Source organism: Erinaceus europaeus, chromosome 8, assembly GCF_950295315.1.
Source record: "Erinaceus europaeus chromosome 8, mEriEur2.1, whole genome shotgun sequence".
Classification (NCBI taxonomy): domain Eukaryota; kingdom Metazoa; phylum Chordata; class Mammalia; order Eulipotyphla; family Erinaceidae; genus Erinaceus; species Erinaceus europaeus.
The window spans coordinates 4,751,717-4,768,327 of record NC_080169.1 but is presented as its reverse complement, the minus strand read 5'-3'; the positions used below and the strand labels follow the sequence as shown (position 1 = coordinate 4,768,327).

The 16,611-nt window shown below is 45.3% G+C and overlaps 1 protein-coding gene across 5 annotated transcripts in view; it reads left to right on the top strand.

Annotated features, from left to right (window-relative positions):
• Positions 1–4,765: 4,765 nt before the first annotated feature.
• Positions 4,766–16,611, top strand: part of HERPUD2 (HERPUD family member 2) — a 32,984-nt gene continuing 21,138 nt past the window's right edge. For 3 of the 5 annotated variants that reach the window (XM_016188280.2, XM_016188281.2, XM_007523386.3), the window contains exon 1: positions 4,767–5,382. In XM_016188280.2, coding sequence (XP_016043766.1) covers positions 5,236–5,382 — 147 coding nt within the window. In that variant the 5' untranslated portion in view covers positions 4,767–5,235. Of the gene's footprint in view, positions 5,383–16,611 lie in introns of all 5 variants that reach the window. The other 2 variants (XM_016188283.2, XM_016188282.2) reach the window with 1 other exon arrangement.

Genomic DNA, 16,611 nt, shown 5'->3' with positions numbered 1-16,611 from the left:
TCGTTCTTTCACATTTCCAAACATTTTTTAAAAAAATTATTGGATAGAAACAGAAATTGAAAGAGGAGAGGGAGAGCGAGAGGGAGAGAGAGACAAACACCTGCAGCCCTGCCTCACCACTTGTGAAGTTTTCCCCTTGCAGGTGGTGACCAGGGCCTTGAACCTGCATCCCTGAGCACTGTTATGTGTGCACTTAACCAGGTGCACCACTGTCTGGCCCCCCTTTTTTCAAAGATTATAAGGTCATTGTAAAAAAATTTTGTTATTTATTTATTTATTTACTTTTTATGACACATACCAAAGTCACAAGGTGGCTTGATCTTGAGGAATGAGAAAAAAAAAAAAAAAAGCCTGGCTCCAAGCTACCCACAGAGTAAGAAATCATGTTTTCAACTTAAAAAAAAAATTATTTCTAATGAAAGAGAGAGACAGAGTGAAACACACCACACACACACACACACACACACACACACACACACACACACACACACACACACAGCGACCAGAGCAACTCTGGCTCATGGTGGTGCTGAAGACAGATCCTGGGACGTCATTTGTTTTACATTCCATGAGGTTGTCTCCCCAACCCCCACTTACAACTCTTATCTACAACATTATCGTGATTTCTGTTCTTTTTAACATTATGATTTTTTTTTATTAGTGATTTTATAATCGACAAGATTATGGAGCAAGAGGGGTACAAGTCCACACAGTTCCCACCACCAGAGTTCTGTATCCCATCCCCTCCATTGGAAGTTTCCTTATTGTTTATCCCTCTGGGAGTATGGGCCAAAATTCTTTCTGGGGTGCAGAAGGTGGGAGTTCTGGCTTCTGTCACTGCTTCTCTGCTGGACATGGACATTGGCAGGTCAGTCCACACCCCCAGCCTGTTTCTATCTTTCCCTAGTGGAGCAGGGCTCTGGGCAGGTGGGGTTCCAGGACACACTGGGGAAGTCCTCTGCAGGCAGCTCTCACTCATATCAGTCTCTGAGTAATTGCTATCTTGCATGCCCAGTGCTATTTTCCCAACTCAAATTTCAAGTCAAATACTGTCAATAGTGTTGACTTGACTATCCTTATACAGCTATATTAATATACATATACATATTTTAACAATGAAATCTCAGTTGTATACTGAAATTTAACATTTAACTTCATCAAAAACATTTTCTAATACTTCAGCTGGCCATAAATTAAAATATATGACAGCCTGACAGTACAATATCTTTGAAGCCATATACCCCAGTTTCTTGAATGACCATTATAATATAAAATATTTTTATCCATGTTAGTGAACCTTTAGTGGGTTCAGCTTTAAATAGCCACAGTGATGAGTGAGATAATATTTCTGTAAAGGACTCCTGGAAGTAGTTCCTGATAGTTGTGGAAACTTCCTGGCTTTTTTGGGGGTTGGGGGCAGTAGAAAGCATAATGGTTATGTAAAGAGATTCTCACGCCTGAGGCTCCAAAGGCCCAGGTTTAATCCCCTGAAGCACCATAAACCAGAGCTGAGCAGAACTCTGATAAAAAAAAAAAAAAAAAAAGGAATTTCCTGGCTTCAACAGGCATTAAACAGAAAAGAAGTCTTAGGGCTAATGACTTAAATAATGACATGTGATGGATGCCCTAAAGGCTCTATGCAGTCTTTCCCACTTTTCCTGTGTGGGTGTCCACGGTCTTTGTTCCCGTTGCTTCATGACTGACTTGTGGCTGATGTGACTCTGGCCTCACATTAGTCCAACAAGGAGGACAGGAGCAGGACAAGGGCGGAATCTGCTTTGCATAAGCTAACTGAAAGTTTTCCTGGAAACCCCAGGTACAACTACAACTTTCTTTTCTAAACATGTATTTATTTATTATTGGATAGAGACAAAGAAATTGAAAGGGAGGGAGATACAGAGGTAGAGAGACAGAGAGACACCTGTAAGCCTGCTCCACTACTCACGAGGCTTTCCTTTAGCAAGTGGGGACCAGGAGCTTGAACCTGGGTCCTTGCACGTTTTTTTTTTTCCCTACTATTTATTATTTAAAAAAAAAATTACTTTCATAGATTGGATCGAGACAGCCAGAAGTCAAGAGGGAAGGGGGTGATAGAAAGGAACAGAGACATGCAACACTGCTTCACCACTCACAAGACTTTCCCCCTGCAGATGAGGACCAGGGGCTTGAACCCAGGTCCTTGCACACTGTAACATGTGCATTATCATATGACCTCTGGTCCTTGCATATCTTAATGTAACTGCCTGGCCCCCAACTACAACTTTCTTTTTACTGACTAGAACCTGGCTGTCCCCTAGAGGCAAAGGGGACAGAAAAGGGAGCCTACAAGTCTGTTGAGGTTCAGGGATAACCAAACGTTTGGCAGACTAAAAAAGAGGGGCCTGCTCCAGTACACCTTAGCCTAGCAAGTTGTTCTCACTCCTTGACAGATAGGAAGGAGATTTCTTCATTTCAGAAAAGCACTCAAAGGGTATGCATGCTTAAGATATGGCAAATATCTTACAAAAAGGAGGATGTGGAGGAGAAGGAGCAGTGCAGGCCTTCCGGCTACCCCTGAGAGACACAATTTCCCTCTTGGCCACTAACACTGATGGCTGTAAATTCTTGTGAGGCTTAGAGGGAAAGAAGCCAGTGAGAAAAACAATTTCCCCCTTGGCCACTAACACAATGGTGGCTGTAAATTCTTGTGAGGCTGAGAGGGAAAGAAGCCAGTTCTTCTCGACCCTCTAATGTCCCTTATAGTCTGCATTCTATTGGAAGGGGAAATTTGGAACTATGAACACCAAAAAGCAAGTAAACAAAAACAACCAAGACCTTTTTAGGTAGTGACTGCAAACTCTTGCTGATAACAGAGAATAAGAAAGTGAAAGTGCTAAGGAGTAGATTTAGCTCAACTTTTGTGAGGATTAGGAGAGAAGGGTGACGATTAACATTCTTGGGTGGGTGGGGCACACGTGGTCATGCTTGGTGTGCGGGGTCCCCGGGGTCCGTTGCCGTTCCGATGAAAAAGAATTTCCGGGGACACACGTTCAGGTGTATGAGATTTCTAAATTCTTTATTAGCCGTGCAAATTAAGGTTAAGAGGAAAACTTGGGGGATAGTTTACCCGAAGGGTCTGTGGGCCCCCAAACTCAGCCTAGAACCCAAAGTCAGACCAAGGCCCAAAGACCCCTCCTTGTTCAAAATCGCCACAACAGAGCTCACTTTCCATTGGCCCAAGGGAGTAAACTCTTCCCCCTCCATATGGTGCAATAAACAAACAAACAAATGGGTAAGGGGAGCACTTCACCAACTGTATCTCCGCTTCACATGTGCAAATTCAGTGAGAACAAACTATATCCTAGAACTATGTAGCGTGCATCCTAGTTCCATGTGTTCAAACCTAGAAAAAAAAGGGTGTACGCCCCAGGACCCCGTGTCCTGAAATTTCCCTCAACACACTGATGATTCTTTTTTAAAAAATCATTAGCTAAAGTTAATCAATACATTCGAAAGCATACTGTCCATACAGTTTCCATAGTTGTTTTTTTTTTTTAAACTTGGATATCAAAGATTTATATTTAGTAGTGATTTAATAATGATTCACAAGGTTGTGTTCAAGGTGGTATGGCTGTAGACAAGATTGTAAGATAACGTCGGGTACAATTCCACCATCAGAGGTCCATACCCCATCCCCTCCATTGGAAGTTTCCCTATTTTTTATCCCTCTGGGAGTACGGACCAAAGATCTTTATGGGGTGCGGAAGGTGGGAGGTCTGGCTCCTGTAATTGCTTCTCCTCTGAACAAGGGTGTTGGCAGGTGGATCCATACTCCCAGCCTCTCTCTCTCTTTCCCTCCTGGGTCGGGGCTCATTTACTCCTCAGTACAGTTAGTCGTTGCCGTCCTCATTCAGATAAGCACAACGAGGCTCGGAATGGTTAGCCAAGGCTTGGGTGTAGACAGCCTAATGGTTATGCAAAGAGACGGTCATGCCTGAGGCTCCGAAGTCCCAGGTTCAGTCCCCTGCACCACCATAAACCAGCGCTGAACAGTGCTGGGGGTGGGGTGGGGTGGTGACCACGGAAAATAAAGGCAGACTTGAGTTTTCAAAGATCACTACTGGCCTGGCTAAGTGCACACATCACAGTGCACAAGGACCCAGGTTCAAGCCCCTGGTCCCCACCTATAGGGGTAAAGCTTCATGAATGGCGAAGCAGGGCTGCAGGCGTCTCTGTTTCTATGCAACAATAAAGTGAGTGCCCATTCCTTGGGGAAACTGACGATCCTTGCTAGCCGACTGAATCCACATGGATCCCAGTCACTTTCCAAGCCAGCAACAAGCAGCTCCTGACAGCTTTCAACCTGACGCTGTGGACTGGCTACGGAAGAAGGGCAAACGCTAGAAGAAGAAGAAGAAGGATAAATAAAATACGTAAAAAAAAACAAACACGGTCCCACCGCTTGTGAAGCTCCCCTCGTGCAGGTGCGGGCCGCGCACTAAGCCCACGTCCTTGCATGAGGTAGTAACGGCTGCCGCTCCTGCAGGTGCAACGCCGGGGGCGCGGAGACCCAGCCCGGCGGCGGCCGCGGGAAGCCTGGGAACTCCAGACCCGGAGTCCCGGGAGGGGCCAGCGCCTGACGCACTTCCGCCCGGGGACTTCCGGCTCCGAGGAAAACCCCAGAAGTTGCGCGCGGGCGGCCGCAGGCCCCGCCCTCCTGCCCGCCAGGGTCAAGGGTCAGGTGGAGGTCGGGGCGCGACCTTCTGCCGCCTCGTCTCGCGCCGCCGCGCGAGAGCCGGGGCCGCCGTGGGGGAGCCGGAAGGGGGCCGCGGGCGGCTCCGGGGCGGCGGCGGCCTCCTCTCAGGTATCCCCGCCCCGGGCCGCAGCGCAGCGTAGGCGCCTTGTTGCGTTTCAGCCGGCGGAGGGTGTCGCGGCGGGGCGGGGGCCGTGCGGTTGCGCCCCCGCCCCCCCCCCCCCCCCCGGCCGTGCCCGCAGCGCCTCCTCTCTCTCTCTCTCCCTGCCCCCCGCCTCCCTGTGCAGTCGGGGGCCCGGCGGGGAAGAGCCGCACCCACGACCCGGCTCCCGGCCATGGCCTCCTCCGGACGCGCCGCGGAGCTGCGGGGCGAGCCCGGGGCGGAGCGCTGAGCCCCCCGCCCGGTGCTTCCGGTCGCCGCCGCCGCCGCCGCCGCCACTTCCGGTCCCGCGGGCTCGGCCGCTGCGGCTGCCGCTGGAGCTCCGCCCGAGTCGGGGGTCGCCATGGAGCCCAGCGGGGTGGACATGCCCGTGACCCTCGTCATTAAGGCTCCGAACCAGAAGTACCGAGACCAGACCGTTAGCTGCTGCTTGAACTGGACGGTGGGGAGGCTCAAGTCGCACCTGTCCGCCGTGTACCCGAGCCGACCGGTAAGTGCAGCCGGGCGGCGGGGCGGCGGGCGGCGGGCGGCGGGCGCCCCCTTCCTCTCCGCCCCGCCGGGGCCCGCGGGGTGCGGCTGAGTTCTCCCGCAGGAGTTTGTCTGCAGCGGTTTCCAGGGGGCAGGAATTGACGGGCGACAATGCTGCTGCTGCTGTTGATAGTAATAATAATAATAATAATAATAATAATAATAATAATAGATGCTGGTTTTCTTTGCACCCCAAAGCCCTCCGCCTACTAGGGGCGCGGCGTGCATTCTCGAAGGGAAAAAGGCGACCGCCCGTGTTCAAGCTGTTGTTAGCGATTAGACTCAAGTTCTGTTGGACTTTTTTTTTTTTTTTTTCTCTCTCTCTCTCTTTTTTTTTTTTTTTTCCCTGGCTCGCCCAGCAGCAGCTTCCAGGGGTGCTGAGGATGGAGCCTGTTTGCATGCTCTGAATGCTGCTGCTACCCCCCTCCTCCTCCCCCTTTTTACACTCGACCCCCCTTTTTTTTTGCCCCCCTCTTTGGAAAGAACTATGTGGCCCATATGCAATTTATACTTGAAAGACTCGTGTATATATTTGTGTACGAAGCAAAGAGTTAAAAAGTTGTAGATACACTTTTTTTTTTTTGCTTCTTCCTACCTAGTTTTGTTTTTTTTTTTTTAATTCTTAGAGGACACAGACATTTCACTCATTTAGAAGAGAATTCCTGGGGCCGGGCGGTGGCGCACCTGGTTGAGCGCAGGTGTTACAGGGCGCAGGGACCTACCTGGGTTTGAGCCCCAGTTCCCCACCTGCAGGGTGAAGCTTTGCGAGTGGTGAAAAAGGGCTGCAGGTGTCTCTCTTTCTCCCTCTACCCTTTCGATTTCTGGCTGTGTCTGTCCAATAAATAAAGATAATTGCGAGAGAGAGAGAGAGAGAGAGAGAGAATCTCCACTCCGACCATTTGATGCATCTTTAAAACAATGTTTTTCTTAATGATCTTTATTTATTGGATAGTAGCAGCCAGAAATCAAGAGGGAAGGGGGTTATAGAGAGGGAGAGAGACAGACACACCTGCGGCCCGGCTTCACCACTCATGAAACTTTCCCTCTGCAGGTGGGAACTGGGGCCTCGAACCTGGGTTCTTGAGCATTGTAACACGTGTGGTCAACCGGTGGGCCATCACCCGGCCCCCATACGTCATTTTATGCCTCTTTTCTTATGGCCATGTTCAGAAAGCAAAGTAGCATGTTTTTCCCTTACGATTATCATTTGAATAATGCAGATGTCATAAGTAAAGCTCCATTTCTGCCCAGAGTCAAATTTAAAACTACGTAATGATGGCAGAGGAGGACATGTGGGGGGGGTGTATTGTTATGTGGAAATGTTATGCACGTACACGCTGTCGGGTTTTATTTGTTTGTTTTTGCTGAGGCTCAGTGCTTACACCAGGAATCCACTGCTCTTGGAGGCCATTTTTCCCATTTTGTTGCCCCTTGCTGTTATTGTTGCTGTTGTTGGATAGGACAGAGGAATGGAGAGAGGGGGAGAGAAAGACAGACACCTGCAGACCTCCCCACCGCCCTGGGGAGCCGGGGGCTCGAACCAGGATCCTCATGCCCGGTCCTTGTGCTTTGCGGAACGTGCGCTTAACCCCCTGCGCTACCGTCCGTCTTCCCAAACTGTTGACTGTAAACCATTCATCCCCCAATAAAGAAAAATAAAAACATAAAAATTGAGAATTAAGTCTTGGCTGAACGTGGAAAGGGTAGTGTCATATGGTGCCGATGGAAGGGCTGCCTTCACGTTCCCCCTTGGAAACAGGGCTCGTTCCTGAGGAGGTGGTGCTGAGACGCCTCCTAGACCTTGTTTAACTCAGGAAAGGACTTGGATTCCAGGGCGGGAGGGATTTTCACTAGTCGACACATTCAAGGCACTACAAGAATCTGTTGGAAGGCAGCTACGCTTTTCTAGGTCTTATGAAGCACCTGCTTCATACACAGAAGTAAAGGAGGCGCCTTGTCTGCGTTCATCAGCATGTTAAGCAGGAAGCAGGACCCTGTCACTCTTGCAGTGCTGAGGTTAGTAGGCATTTGGGAATCTTGGATAACAGTAGAGTAAGACGGGACTACAAGACAGGACGTTAGAAATACAGGTTACACTTGGCGTCCGTTGTGTTGGGTAGCACTTTGTGATACAGATATTTTTTAGCGGGGGAAAGAAAACCAGGTATTTTATTTTTAATTTTATTTTTTAAAATTGTGATTAAAGGTTATCAGATTGTAAGACTACAGTGTATGTAACACCACACCTATCACCAAAGTTCAGGTATTTTAAGTGTTTGAACAAAATAGTGGAGTGCTGGGAGTCAGGCGGTGGCGCAGCAGGTTAAGCGCAAGTGGCACAAAGCACAAGGACCGGCGTAAGGATCCCAGTTTGAGCCCCCGGCTCCCCACCTGCAGGGGAGTCGCTTCACAGGTAGTGAAGCAGGTCTGCAGGTGTCTGTCTTTCTCTCCCCCTCTCTGTCTCCCCCTCCTCTCTCCATTTCTCTCTGTCCTATCCAACAACAATGACAGCAGTAACAACAACAACGATAAAAAACAAGGTCAACAAAAGGGAAAAAAAGTAAATAAATATAAAAATTTGTTTTTAAAAAAAAAACCAAAATAGTGGAGTACTATTTTATTCAGATCTTTCAGTGTTAAAGTTATCAGAGTTAAAATGATCAGTGTAAGATCACAGTGTGTGTAACACCACCAAAGTTCTGAGGTATTTTAAGTGTTTGAAACTAAATAGTGGAGTGCTATTTTATTCAGAGCTTTCAGTGTCAAAATTTACACAAAGATTAATGATCTGCTTTACAAGATTTCCTGTTGGATGTGATTAGCTTTCCACATTTTCAAAGCGAAAAAGAGCTTTTCAGATTCGTCAGATTTGAAAGTATGGCTCTGTTGATCGCAGAGCTGTGATACTTCCAAAACTGAACCCAAAGGGCTTTGCACTTGGACGTGAGACAAGTTAGGACTTTCTGAAACTCTTCCTTTGTTTCTAACATTGAAGAAAACCATTCTTTAAAAAAAAAAATTTAAACTTATTAATTAATTAATTAATTAATTTTGCTTCCAGAGTTATTGCTGGGGCTTGGTGCCTGCACTATGAATTTTTTTGCCTTTGTTTATCGTTGTTGCTGTTGTTATTGTTATTGCTGTCATTGTTGTTGAATAGGACAGAGAAATCAGGACAGGAAGGCAGAGAGCAGGAGAGAAAGATAGACACCTGCAACCTGCTTCACCACCGTAGGTGGGGAGCCGGGGCTTCCAACCAGGATCCCTACCCAGTCTGTGTTCTTAAACCACTGTGCTACCACCCAGCTCCCAGAAACCTATTTTTAATCCAGTTTTATTGATTTACCACTGGTGTGTAAAACAGACTTAAAAATTTTTTTTTTAACCAGAACACTGCTGAGCTCTGGCATATGGTGGTGCTGGGGATTGAACCTGGACTTCGGAGCCTCAGGCATGAGAATCTCTTTGCATCACCATTATGCTATCGACCCCCACTGTCATTATTTTTATGTTTGTTTTTTTCTAATATTTATTCCGCTTTGTTGCCCATGTTGTTTTATTGTTGTAATTATTGTTATTGATGTTGTTGGATAGGACAGAGAGAAATGGAGAGAGCTGGGGAAGACAGAGAGGGGGAGAGAGAGACACCTGCAGACCTGCTTCACCGCCTGTGAAGTGACCCCCCTGCAAGTGGGGAGCCGGGGGCTCAAACTGGGATCCTTATGCCGGTCCTTGCGCTTTGCGCCATGTGTGCTTAACCCGCTGCTCTACCGCCCGACTCCCTATTTGTGTGTTTAAGTGTCTCAGAACTCTGCTCATCTCTGGCTTATAATGGTGCCAGGAGTGTCAGGCATGAAAGTCTGTTGTGTAAATCTCTGTGCTGTCCCCTCAGCCCATGTAAATTTCTTATGACTGACTCCATGTGCATCTGCCTGGTGGAGAAGGCTGGTTTGGAAGCAGAAAAGGCCTCCAGTGTCTTGCAGAAGCAGATGTTCTCCAGTCACAAGTGGAAAAGTTGATGATTCTGGTCAATACTGTTCTCAAACTGCTGAGATAAAATGAAGATTTAAAGTTCTTCTAGGATTGTTACAAGGATAGACCACATGTTTATGTGCTGCTAATGGAATTCTGGTTAAATTGTGTAACTTTTTTTTTTTGCCTCCAGGGGCTCAGTGCCTGTACCACGAATCCACCGCTCCTGGAGGCCCTTTTTCCCCTCTTTTGTTGCTCTTGTTGTTGTAGCCTTGTTGTGGTTATTATTATTGTTGATGTCGTTCATTGTTGGATAGGATAGAGAGAAATGGAGAGAGGAAGGAAGACAGGGAGAGGGAGAGAAAGACAGACACCTTGCAGACCTGCTTCACCACCTGTGAAGCGACTCCCCTGCAGGTGGGGAGCAGGGGGCTCGAACTGGGATCCTTACGTTGGTCCCTGTGCTTTGCGTGCCACGTGCGCTTAACCTGCTACGCTACCACCTGATTCCCCCCCTCTGTCTTTAGTGTCTCTACAAAAAAAAAGAAAGGTTCACAAAGACTTTCTTTTTTAAAGAGTTTTTAAGAATTTTAAGTAGACAAGAGGATACTTTATTAAACTTTTAAAAATTATCTTTTTTGTATAGAGACAGCCAGACATCAAGAAGTAAGGGGTGCTAGAGAATAGAGGGAGAAAGAGAGACACCCGCAGCTCTGCTTCACCACTCCTAAAGGGCTGGTGGGGACCGTGGGCTTGAACCCAGGTCCTTGTGCGTTGTAATATGTGTGCTCAACCAGGTGCACCGCCACCCAGCCTGGCCCCTAAGAGAATACTTTTTTAAAAAAACACGAAACTATCGGAGGTAATGTTCCATTCATGATTCTAAATACATATATGACTATGTAATGTACTTAGTAATCTAGTACTAGGTAAGATTATAGATCCTGATAGGCTTTGAAGGAGAAGGTTCTTCTGGATAGGGAGTAAAGTAGCCGCCGTGTTTATGCAGACAGGCATAAAGTTCTCATTTTTTATGAACTTAGTTCCCACAAATGTTTGGTGTTGGTGAGTGGCCTGTGTGGCCCATTTTCTCCTCCTCCTCTACTTAGATGACAGGAGGGAGAGGAGAGCACTGTCCCACTGTTCATGGTGCTCCCTTTGGTCCTGTCCATGGGGTAGTGGTGCTGGGCATGAAACCAGGGCAGGCCTTCTACCCACTGAGTGATCGTTCAGCCTTGTAAGTCATGATTAGAGACTGCCTTGTGGAATTAAACTCTGTTGGAGTTTCATTTAGCATTGAGTGGCTCAATGTTGATTCAAAAGGGTTATGGTCCATACATGTAGATAATTGTTAATTTTTTTTCACCTCCAGGCTTATCTCTGGGACTTGGTGCCGGCACTACGAATCCACTGCTCCTGGCAGGCCATTTTTTCGTTTTTATTGGATAGGACAGAGAGAAACTGAGAGGGAAGGGGGAGCTAGAGAGATAGAGACATCTGCAGACGCAGACACCTGCTTCACTGCTTGTGAAGTGACCCCCCTGCAGGTGGGGAGCTGGGGGCTCAAAATCAGGATCCTGGCGCCTGTCCTTGCGCTTCGTTCTATGTGTGCTTAACTGGGTGCACCACCGCCAGTCCCTGATAATTGTTCATTTGTAAGACTACTTGTTATGTATGACTCTTGTCATAAAATGTTAGTGTGCACATTTAAAAGTTTCATGTTACCTAGCAACATAGTTGGAATGAATTAGAAAAAAAGCTTTTTTGGTCAAAGGGTATTAAATTCAGTGTGAAAGTTAAGAATTAAGTTCTGCATGAGTGCTATCTGAGACTTATTTTATTTACCTCTGCTATAATATTTGCTTTATTATTATTTTTTTCTTTTTTACTTTTCCTTTCTTCGAGAGCAGTGCTCATCTCTGTCTTAAGGTGGTGCCATGGATTTAACCTGGGAGCTCTGCTCTTCTTTATTTATGAGGGTCTCTCACTGTTGTGTCAAAATAAAATAAGACACTTTTGACTTTTCTAGCCATTGCTCCATTTCTTGAAGGCAAAACAAAAACTAAACTTTCTTTGAGAGATCAGAACACTATTTCATCACCATATGCATTACTATCACTGTGCTTCAAACACTTGAAGACCCGCGTGTGAGGCCTGTGTGCAAACACTGAGCCACCTCCTTATCTATAGTGATCTATTGATAAATCTTCCCTTGTTTTTAAAGCAAAATACCTCCCACTTTTTTTCCCCCAGAGCACTGCTCAGCTCTGGTTTATGATAGTGGTGTGTGTGTGGGAGTGTGGGGGTTAATTCTGGGACTTTGGAGCTTCAAGCATGAGCGACACTTTGCATAAGCATGCTTTTACACACCCTGCCTTTACAGCTCTAGATTGTACATCTCCACTCTCTCTGTACATTCCTCTTGAATTCATTCCACTTTAGTTTTTACCTTACCACTTCATCAAGCTTGCTTTTTTTATCAGGATCTCTAGGGAATCTCCATATTGCAAGACACTGTGGAGGAATAGAGAAATAAGTAGAAGAGTTGGGAGGAAGGACACTGCAGAATAACGCAAGCCTGTAGACAGTCAAGTATCTACAAGTAGACGATCAGCCTTTTTTTCTTTATTGGGGATTAATGGTTACAGTGGGCAAAAAGTGGTGCATGTGTAACATTTCCCAGTTTTCCACATAACAATTCAACCCCCTCTAGGCCCTCCTCTGAGATCTTGTTCCAGGATCTGAATACCCACCCCAGAGTATTTTACTTTGGTGCAATGCACCACACTTCTATATAGTGAAATATTGTGGATTGCCAGGAAGAATGGGAAGGATATCTTTATACTGCCAGGGAATCGTTTCTAGTGTGCAGTAAATGTGGGGGCAAGGTATGAAAAAGCAAGGAAAGTTTCTTAATCTTGATTAAGAAAAGGTGAGAAAAGCAAGAAGGGGCAGTGACGCACGTGTCACCATGTGCAAAGACCTGGCTTGGAGCCCCCACATCCTACCTGCAGTGAAGCAGGTCTGCAGGTGTCTGTCTTTCATCTTTCCTTCTCTACCTCCCCTTCCCCTCAATTTCTCTATCCTATCAAATAAAATAGAAAGAAGGAAAAAAAAAGATAGAGAAGATGGTTGCTGGGAGTGGGCACCTATTCTCATTGATAACCCTGGTAGCAACAAAAAAAAAATCTAAAAAAGGAAAATTGTGTGTTCAGATTTGTTATGTTGCTAAAAGGAATTGAGTATAGTTAAAAACTACAGAAGTGGGAGTCGGGCGGTAGCGCAGCGGGTTAAGCACAGGTGGCGCCAAACTCAAGGACTGGCAAAAGGATCCAGGTTTGAGCCCCCGGCTCCCCACCTGCAGGGGAGTCGCTTCACAGGCAGTGAAGCAGGTCTGCAGGTGTCTGTCTTTCTCTCCTCTTCTCTGTCTTCCCCTCCTCTCTCCATTTCTCTCTGTCCTATCCAACAACAATGACATCGATAATAACTACAACAATAAAACAACAAGGGCAACAAAAGGGGGAATAAATAAATAAATAAATAAAATAAAAAAAAAACTACAGAAGTAAAGAACAAGTACATAGTAATTATTAACAAATAATCTTTAAAAGAATTTAACAGTGTGAGCATGGTGGCATAGTGATAATAGGAAATATTTGAAAGCATAATATTTTGACTATAGTACTTAGTGGGGATTTATCTAAGGACAGAAAAAAAAAAAGAAACCTTAATTATTTTCACCAGAGCACTTCTCAGCACGACTTACTGGTGGTGTTAGGTATTGAACCTGGACCCTTTGGTATCTCAGGCATAAAAGTCTCCTTTTAAAAAAATGTTTTTATTTTATTTATTTATTTATTTATTGGATAGAGACAGAAATCGAGAGGGAAGGGAGGGACAGAGAGGATAAGAGACAGAGAGACCCCTGCAGCCCTGCTTCACCACTTGTGAAGCTTTCCCCCTGCAGGTGGGGACTGGAGGCTTGAACCTGGGTCCTTGAGCATTGTAACATGTGCACTCAACCAGGTGTGCCACCACCCAGCCCCCAAAAGTCTTCTTTCATAAGTATTGTGCTATCTCCCTAGCTCAAGAAACTTTAAAGTTTATCCAATATAGTTATTATTATTTTGAGATATAAAATATAGGATAAAGCATATAATACTTGCTTTTGGCAGTATTGATGTCATTAGCAAGCAAGATTTTTCAGGGTGTAAAGTAAAACTACTATTTAAATGGAAAATATGCTTATCAACTCAGAATTTAAGTTTCTTTCTTAAAAATGAACATACTTTCTAGCTTTTCTCAGAAGAATATTCAGTGCTGTGACAATTAGACTTGTACACCTAAAATATATGGTCTTGTAAGTCAGCAGTACCTCAGTAATAAAAAGGATGACTCTTAAATCCTAGATTTTGGTCTTTAGAAAGAGCTTCCCATTAAAAGGAAAGAAGGCTCCTGATAGTATTATCAGGATTGTAAGTATTATAATCAGCATTACAGTAATGGCTGGTTCCAGGTCTGGGTTGGGGAGAGGGAGGATATGGGAGAAGAGCCCGGGGGACTTTGTGTTTGAGAGTAAAGATGCCATTAGAGACCACAGAAGTATTGTCAAAGTGGCACGGGAACCAGCTTGAAGGAACTGCCTAGAGATGGCACAATGTGAGGGTCTGTCCTAAAATACAGCAGCAGTATCATTAGAACAGAATTTCAGAAGTCACGATACTTACACCAAAACTCACTGGTCACTTTCTGCTAGTTGGCCACTCACTCTGAAAGCTGCTAAAGGAAATGGGTGAATCGAGCATCTTTGCTGTCTTACACAGTAAGCAGGTGGAGTTCTTTTAGAAGAATTACAGATAATAAACTGGAGGAATTAGCTGTAGATTTAGAACGTAGTATAGTATTCATCCCCTAATGAGATAATGGGGTCTGGGAAGTTGGATCTAGATAATTAAAAGTTAGGAGAATGAATTGGTGGGGAACTTTATAAAGGATAACAACTTTTGAACGCACTGATGAGTCTTCACAGAGCAGGCCGACTAGCTCACTGTGCTGGCAGGGACGCTGTGCAAAAGAAAGCACACAGCACTACTGCAGTTCTCCTGTCAAACGAAGACCTACATCTGATGGGCCTGCCAGACCTCAGCACTCCAGGCAGTGATGGTGGGCATGCCTCATGGTGCTGCAGTGACGGTGGGCATGCCTCATGGTGCCGGCAGGATCTAGCCAGCGAGCTTCAGGCTGTAGCCTGATTTGTTCAAAATAAATAAATAAATAAACGGTACGGGCAAAGGTGAAATGGTTAAAAGGTTAGGAGACAATAACCCAGTCTTTTGTGTGAGCCTTGTTTGGATTAATTCAGGCAAATTATGTCTGAAGATATTTTTGAACAAGTGGGTAAAATTTTGAGCTTTACTAGATATTACATATAAGGAATTATTTTGTTGAATGTGGTTATTTGAAAAGAAAAAGCTCACAAATATATTACGATTTTTATAGGTGAAAAGGAGTATGTGGGATAACCTAAGGAACTGAGGGATAGACTAAATAAGATTAGTATAATATTGCTGGTTTTTGAGCCTGGATACTTCGAAGTACTGGAAAAAGATTTCTGAGTGTCCATTTTATTTTTTTCACTTTGTGTATTTTTGAGAATTTTCATACTAAGGTGGAAAATTGTAAGACCGATACTCCTTTTTTTGCCTCAGGTTATTATTGCTGGGGCTTGGTGCCTGCACCTCGAATCCACTGCTCCTGGAGGCTGTTTTTCCCTTTTGTTGCCCTTGCTGTTGTTTTTTTAATCGTTGTTGTGGTTGTTGTTATTGTTGTAATTGATGTCTTCGTTATTGGATAGGACAGAGAAATCGAGAGAGGAGGGGAAGACGGGGAGAGAAAGATAGACACCTGCAGACCTGCTTCACCGCTTGTGAAGCTACCCCGATGCAGGTGGGGAGCTAGGGGCTTGATCTGGGATCCTTGCTCTGGTCCTTCCACTTCACGCCCTGTGCACTTAACCCACTGTGCACTTAACCACCTGGCCCCAGACTGATGTTCTTTTATTTAATTTTTTTTATTTATAAAAAAGAAACATTGACAAAAACCATAGGATAAGAGGGGTACAACTCCACACAATTCCCACCACCAGAACTCCATATCCCATCCCCTCCCCTGACAGCTTTCCTATTCTTTAACCCAGGGTCATTGTGGGATGCAGAAGGTGGAAGGTCTGGCTTCTGTAATTGCTTCCCCACTGAACATGGGTGTTGACAGGTGGATCCATACTCCCAGCCTGTCTCTCTCTTTGCCTAGTAGGGTGGGGCTCTGGGGAATCGGAGCTCCAGGACACATTGGTGGGGTTGTCTCTCCAGGGAAGTCTGGTCGGCATCATGCTAGCATCTGGAACCTGGTGGCTGCAAAGAGAGTTAACATATAAAGCCAAACAAATTGTTGAACAATCATGAACCTAAAGGCTGGAATAGTGCAGATGAAGAGTTGGGGGATCCTCCCATTTTGTAGATAGCTAGTAGGCATATTTTAGTTATATTCCAAAGGGCCTGTGGCTATACTAGTTTTTTTTCTTTTTCTTTATTTCCCCCCTGATCCTGAAACCTGATATGCAGGTGCATCCAAGTTATTGTCTGGGGAGATGATGTTATGGCTGGAAAAAGGACCAGAAAGATGGATCATGGAAGAGAGCAGCTCCCAAGTATGGGAAAGGGGTATAAATATTTTTGACTGTAAACTCCATTGATTTGATGTGATCTGGGGCCCATAATTAGCTTAGGAGCCTATGTGACCTCTGCATCCCTGCAGATCTGAGCTCACATTCTGTGGTCATGAGTAGGAACAGTCCAAGCTGCCCCAATATCAGGACCCATCTTCCTCAGGTGGAGCATAGAGTATGTTGTCCAGCCTCCCTTCGGAGGATGGAACATTCTCTACTGTTGTTGATCCAAGTTGAGGGCAAGGTCCTATGGGGGTCCACAAAGGGGTCTGTTTTGTTCCTTATAGAGATGGCCAGTAACAATGGAAAGAGGGATTTATTTGAGGTCTAGGCCCATCATGTCTGTTTGGGAATCTCAGGACAGTTTCTATTATGGGTTTTTTTTTTTTGTTTTTTTTTTAGTATAAGACTCTTCATAAATAGGGTAATTTTGAGTATATATACACACATGTACATGTATTATATATATATGCACATATATATGTATATATGTAG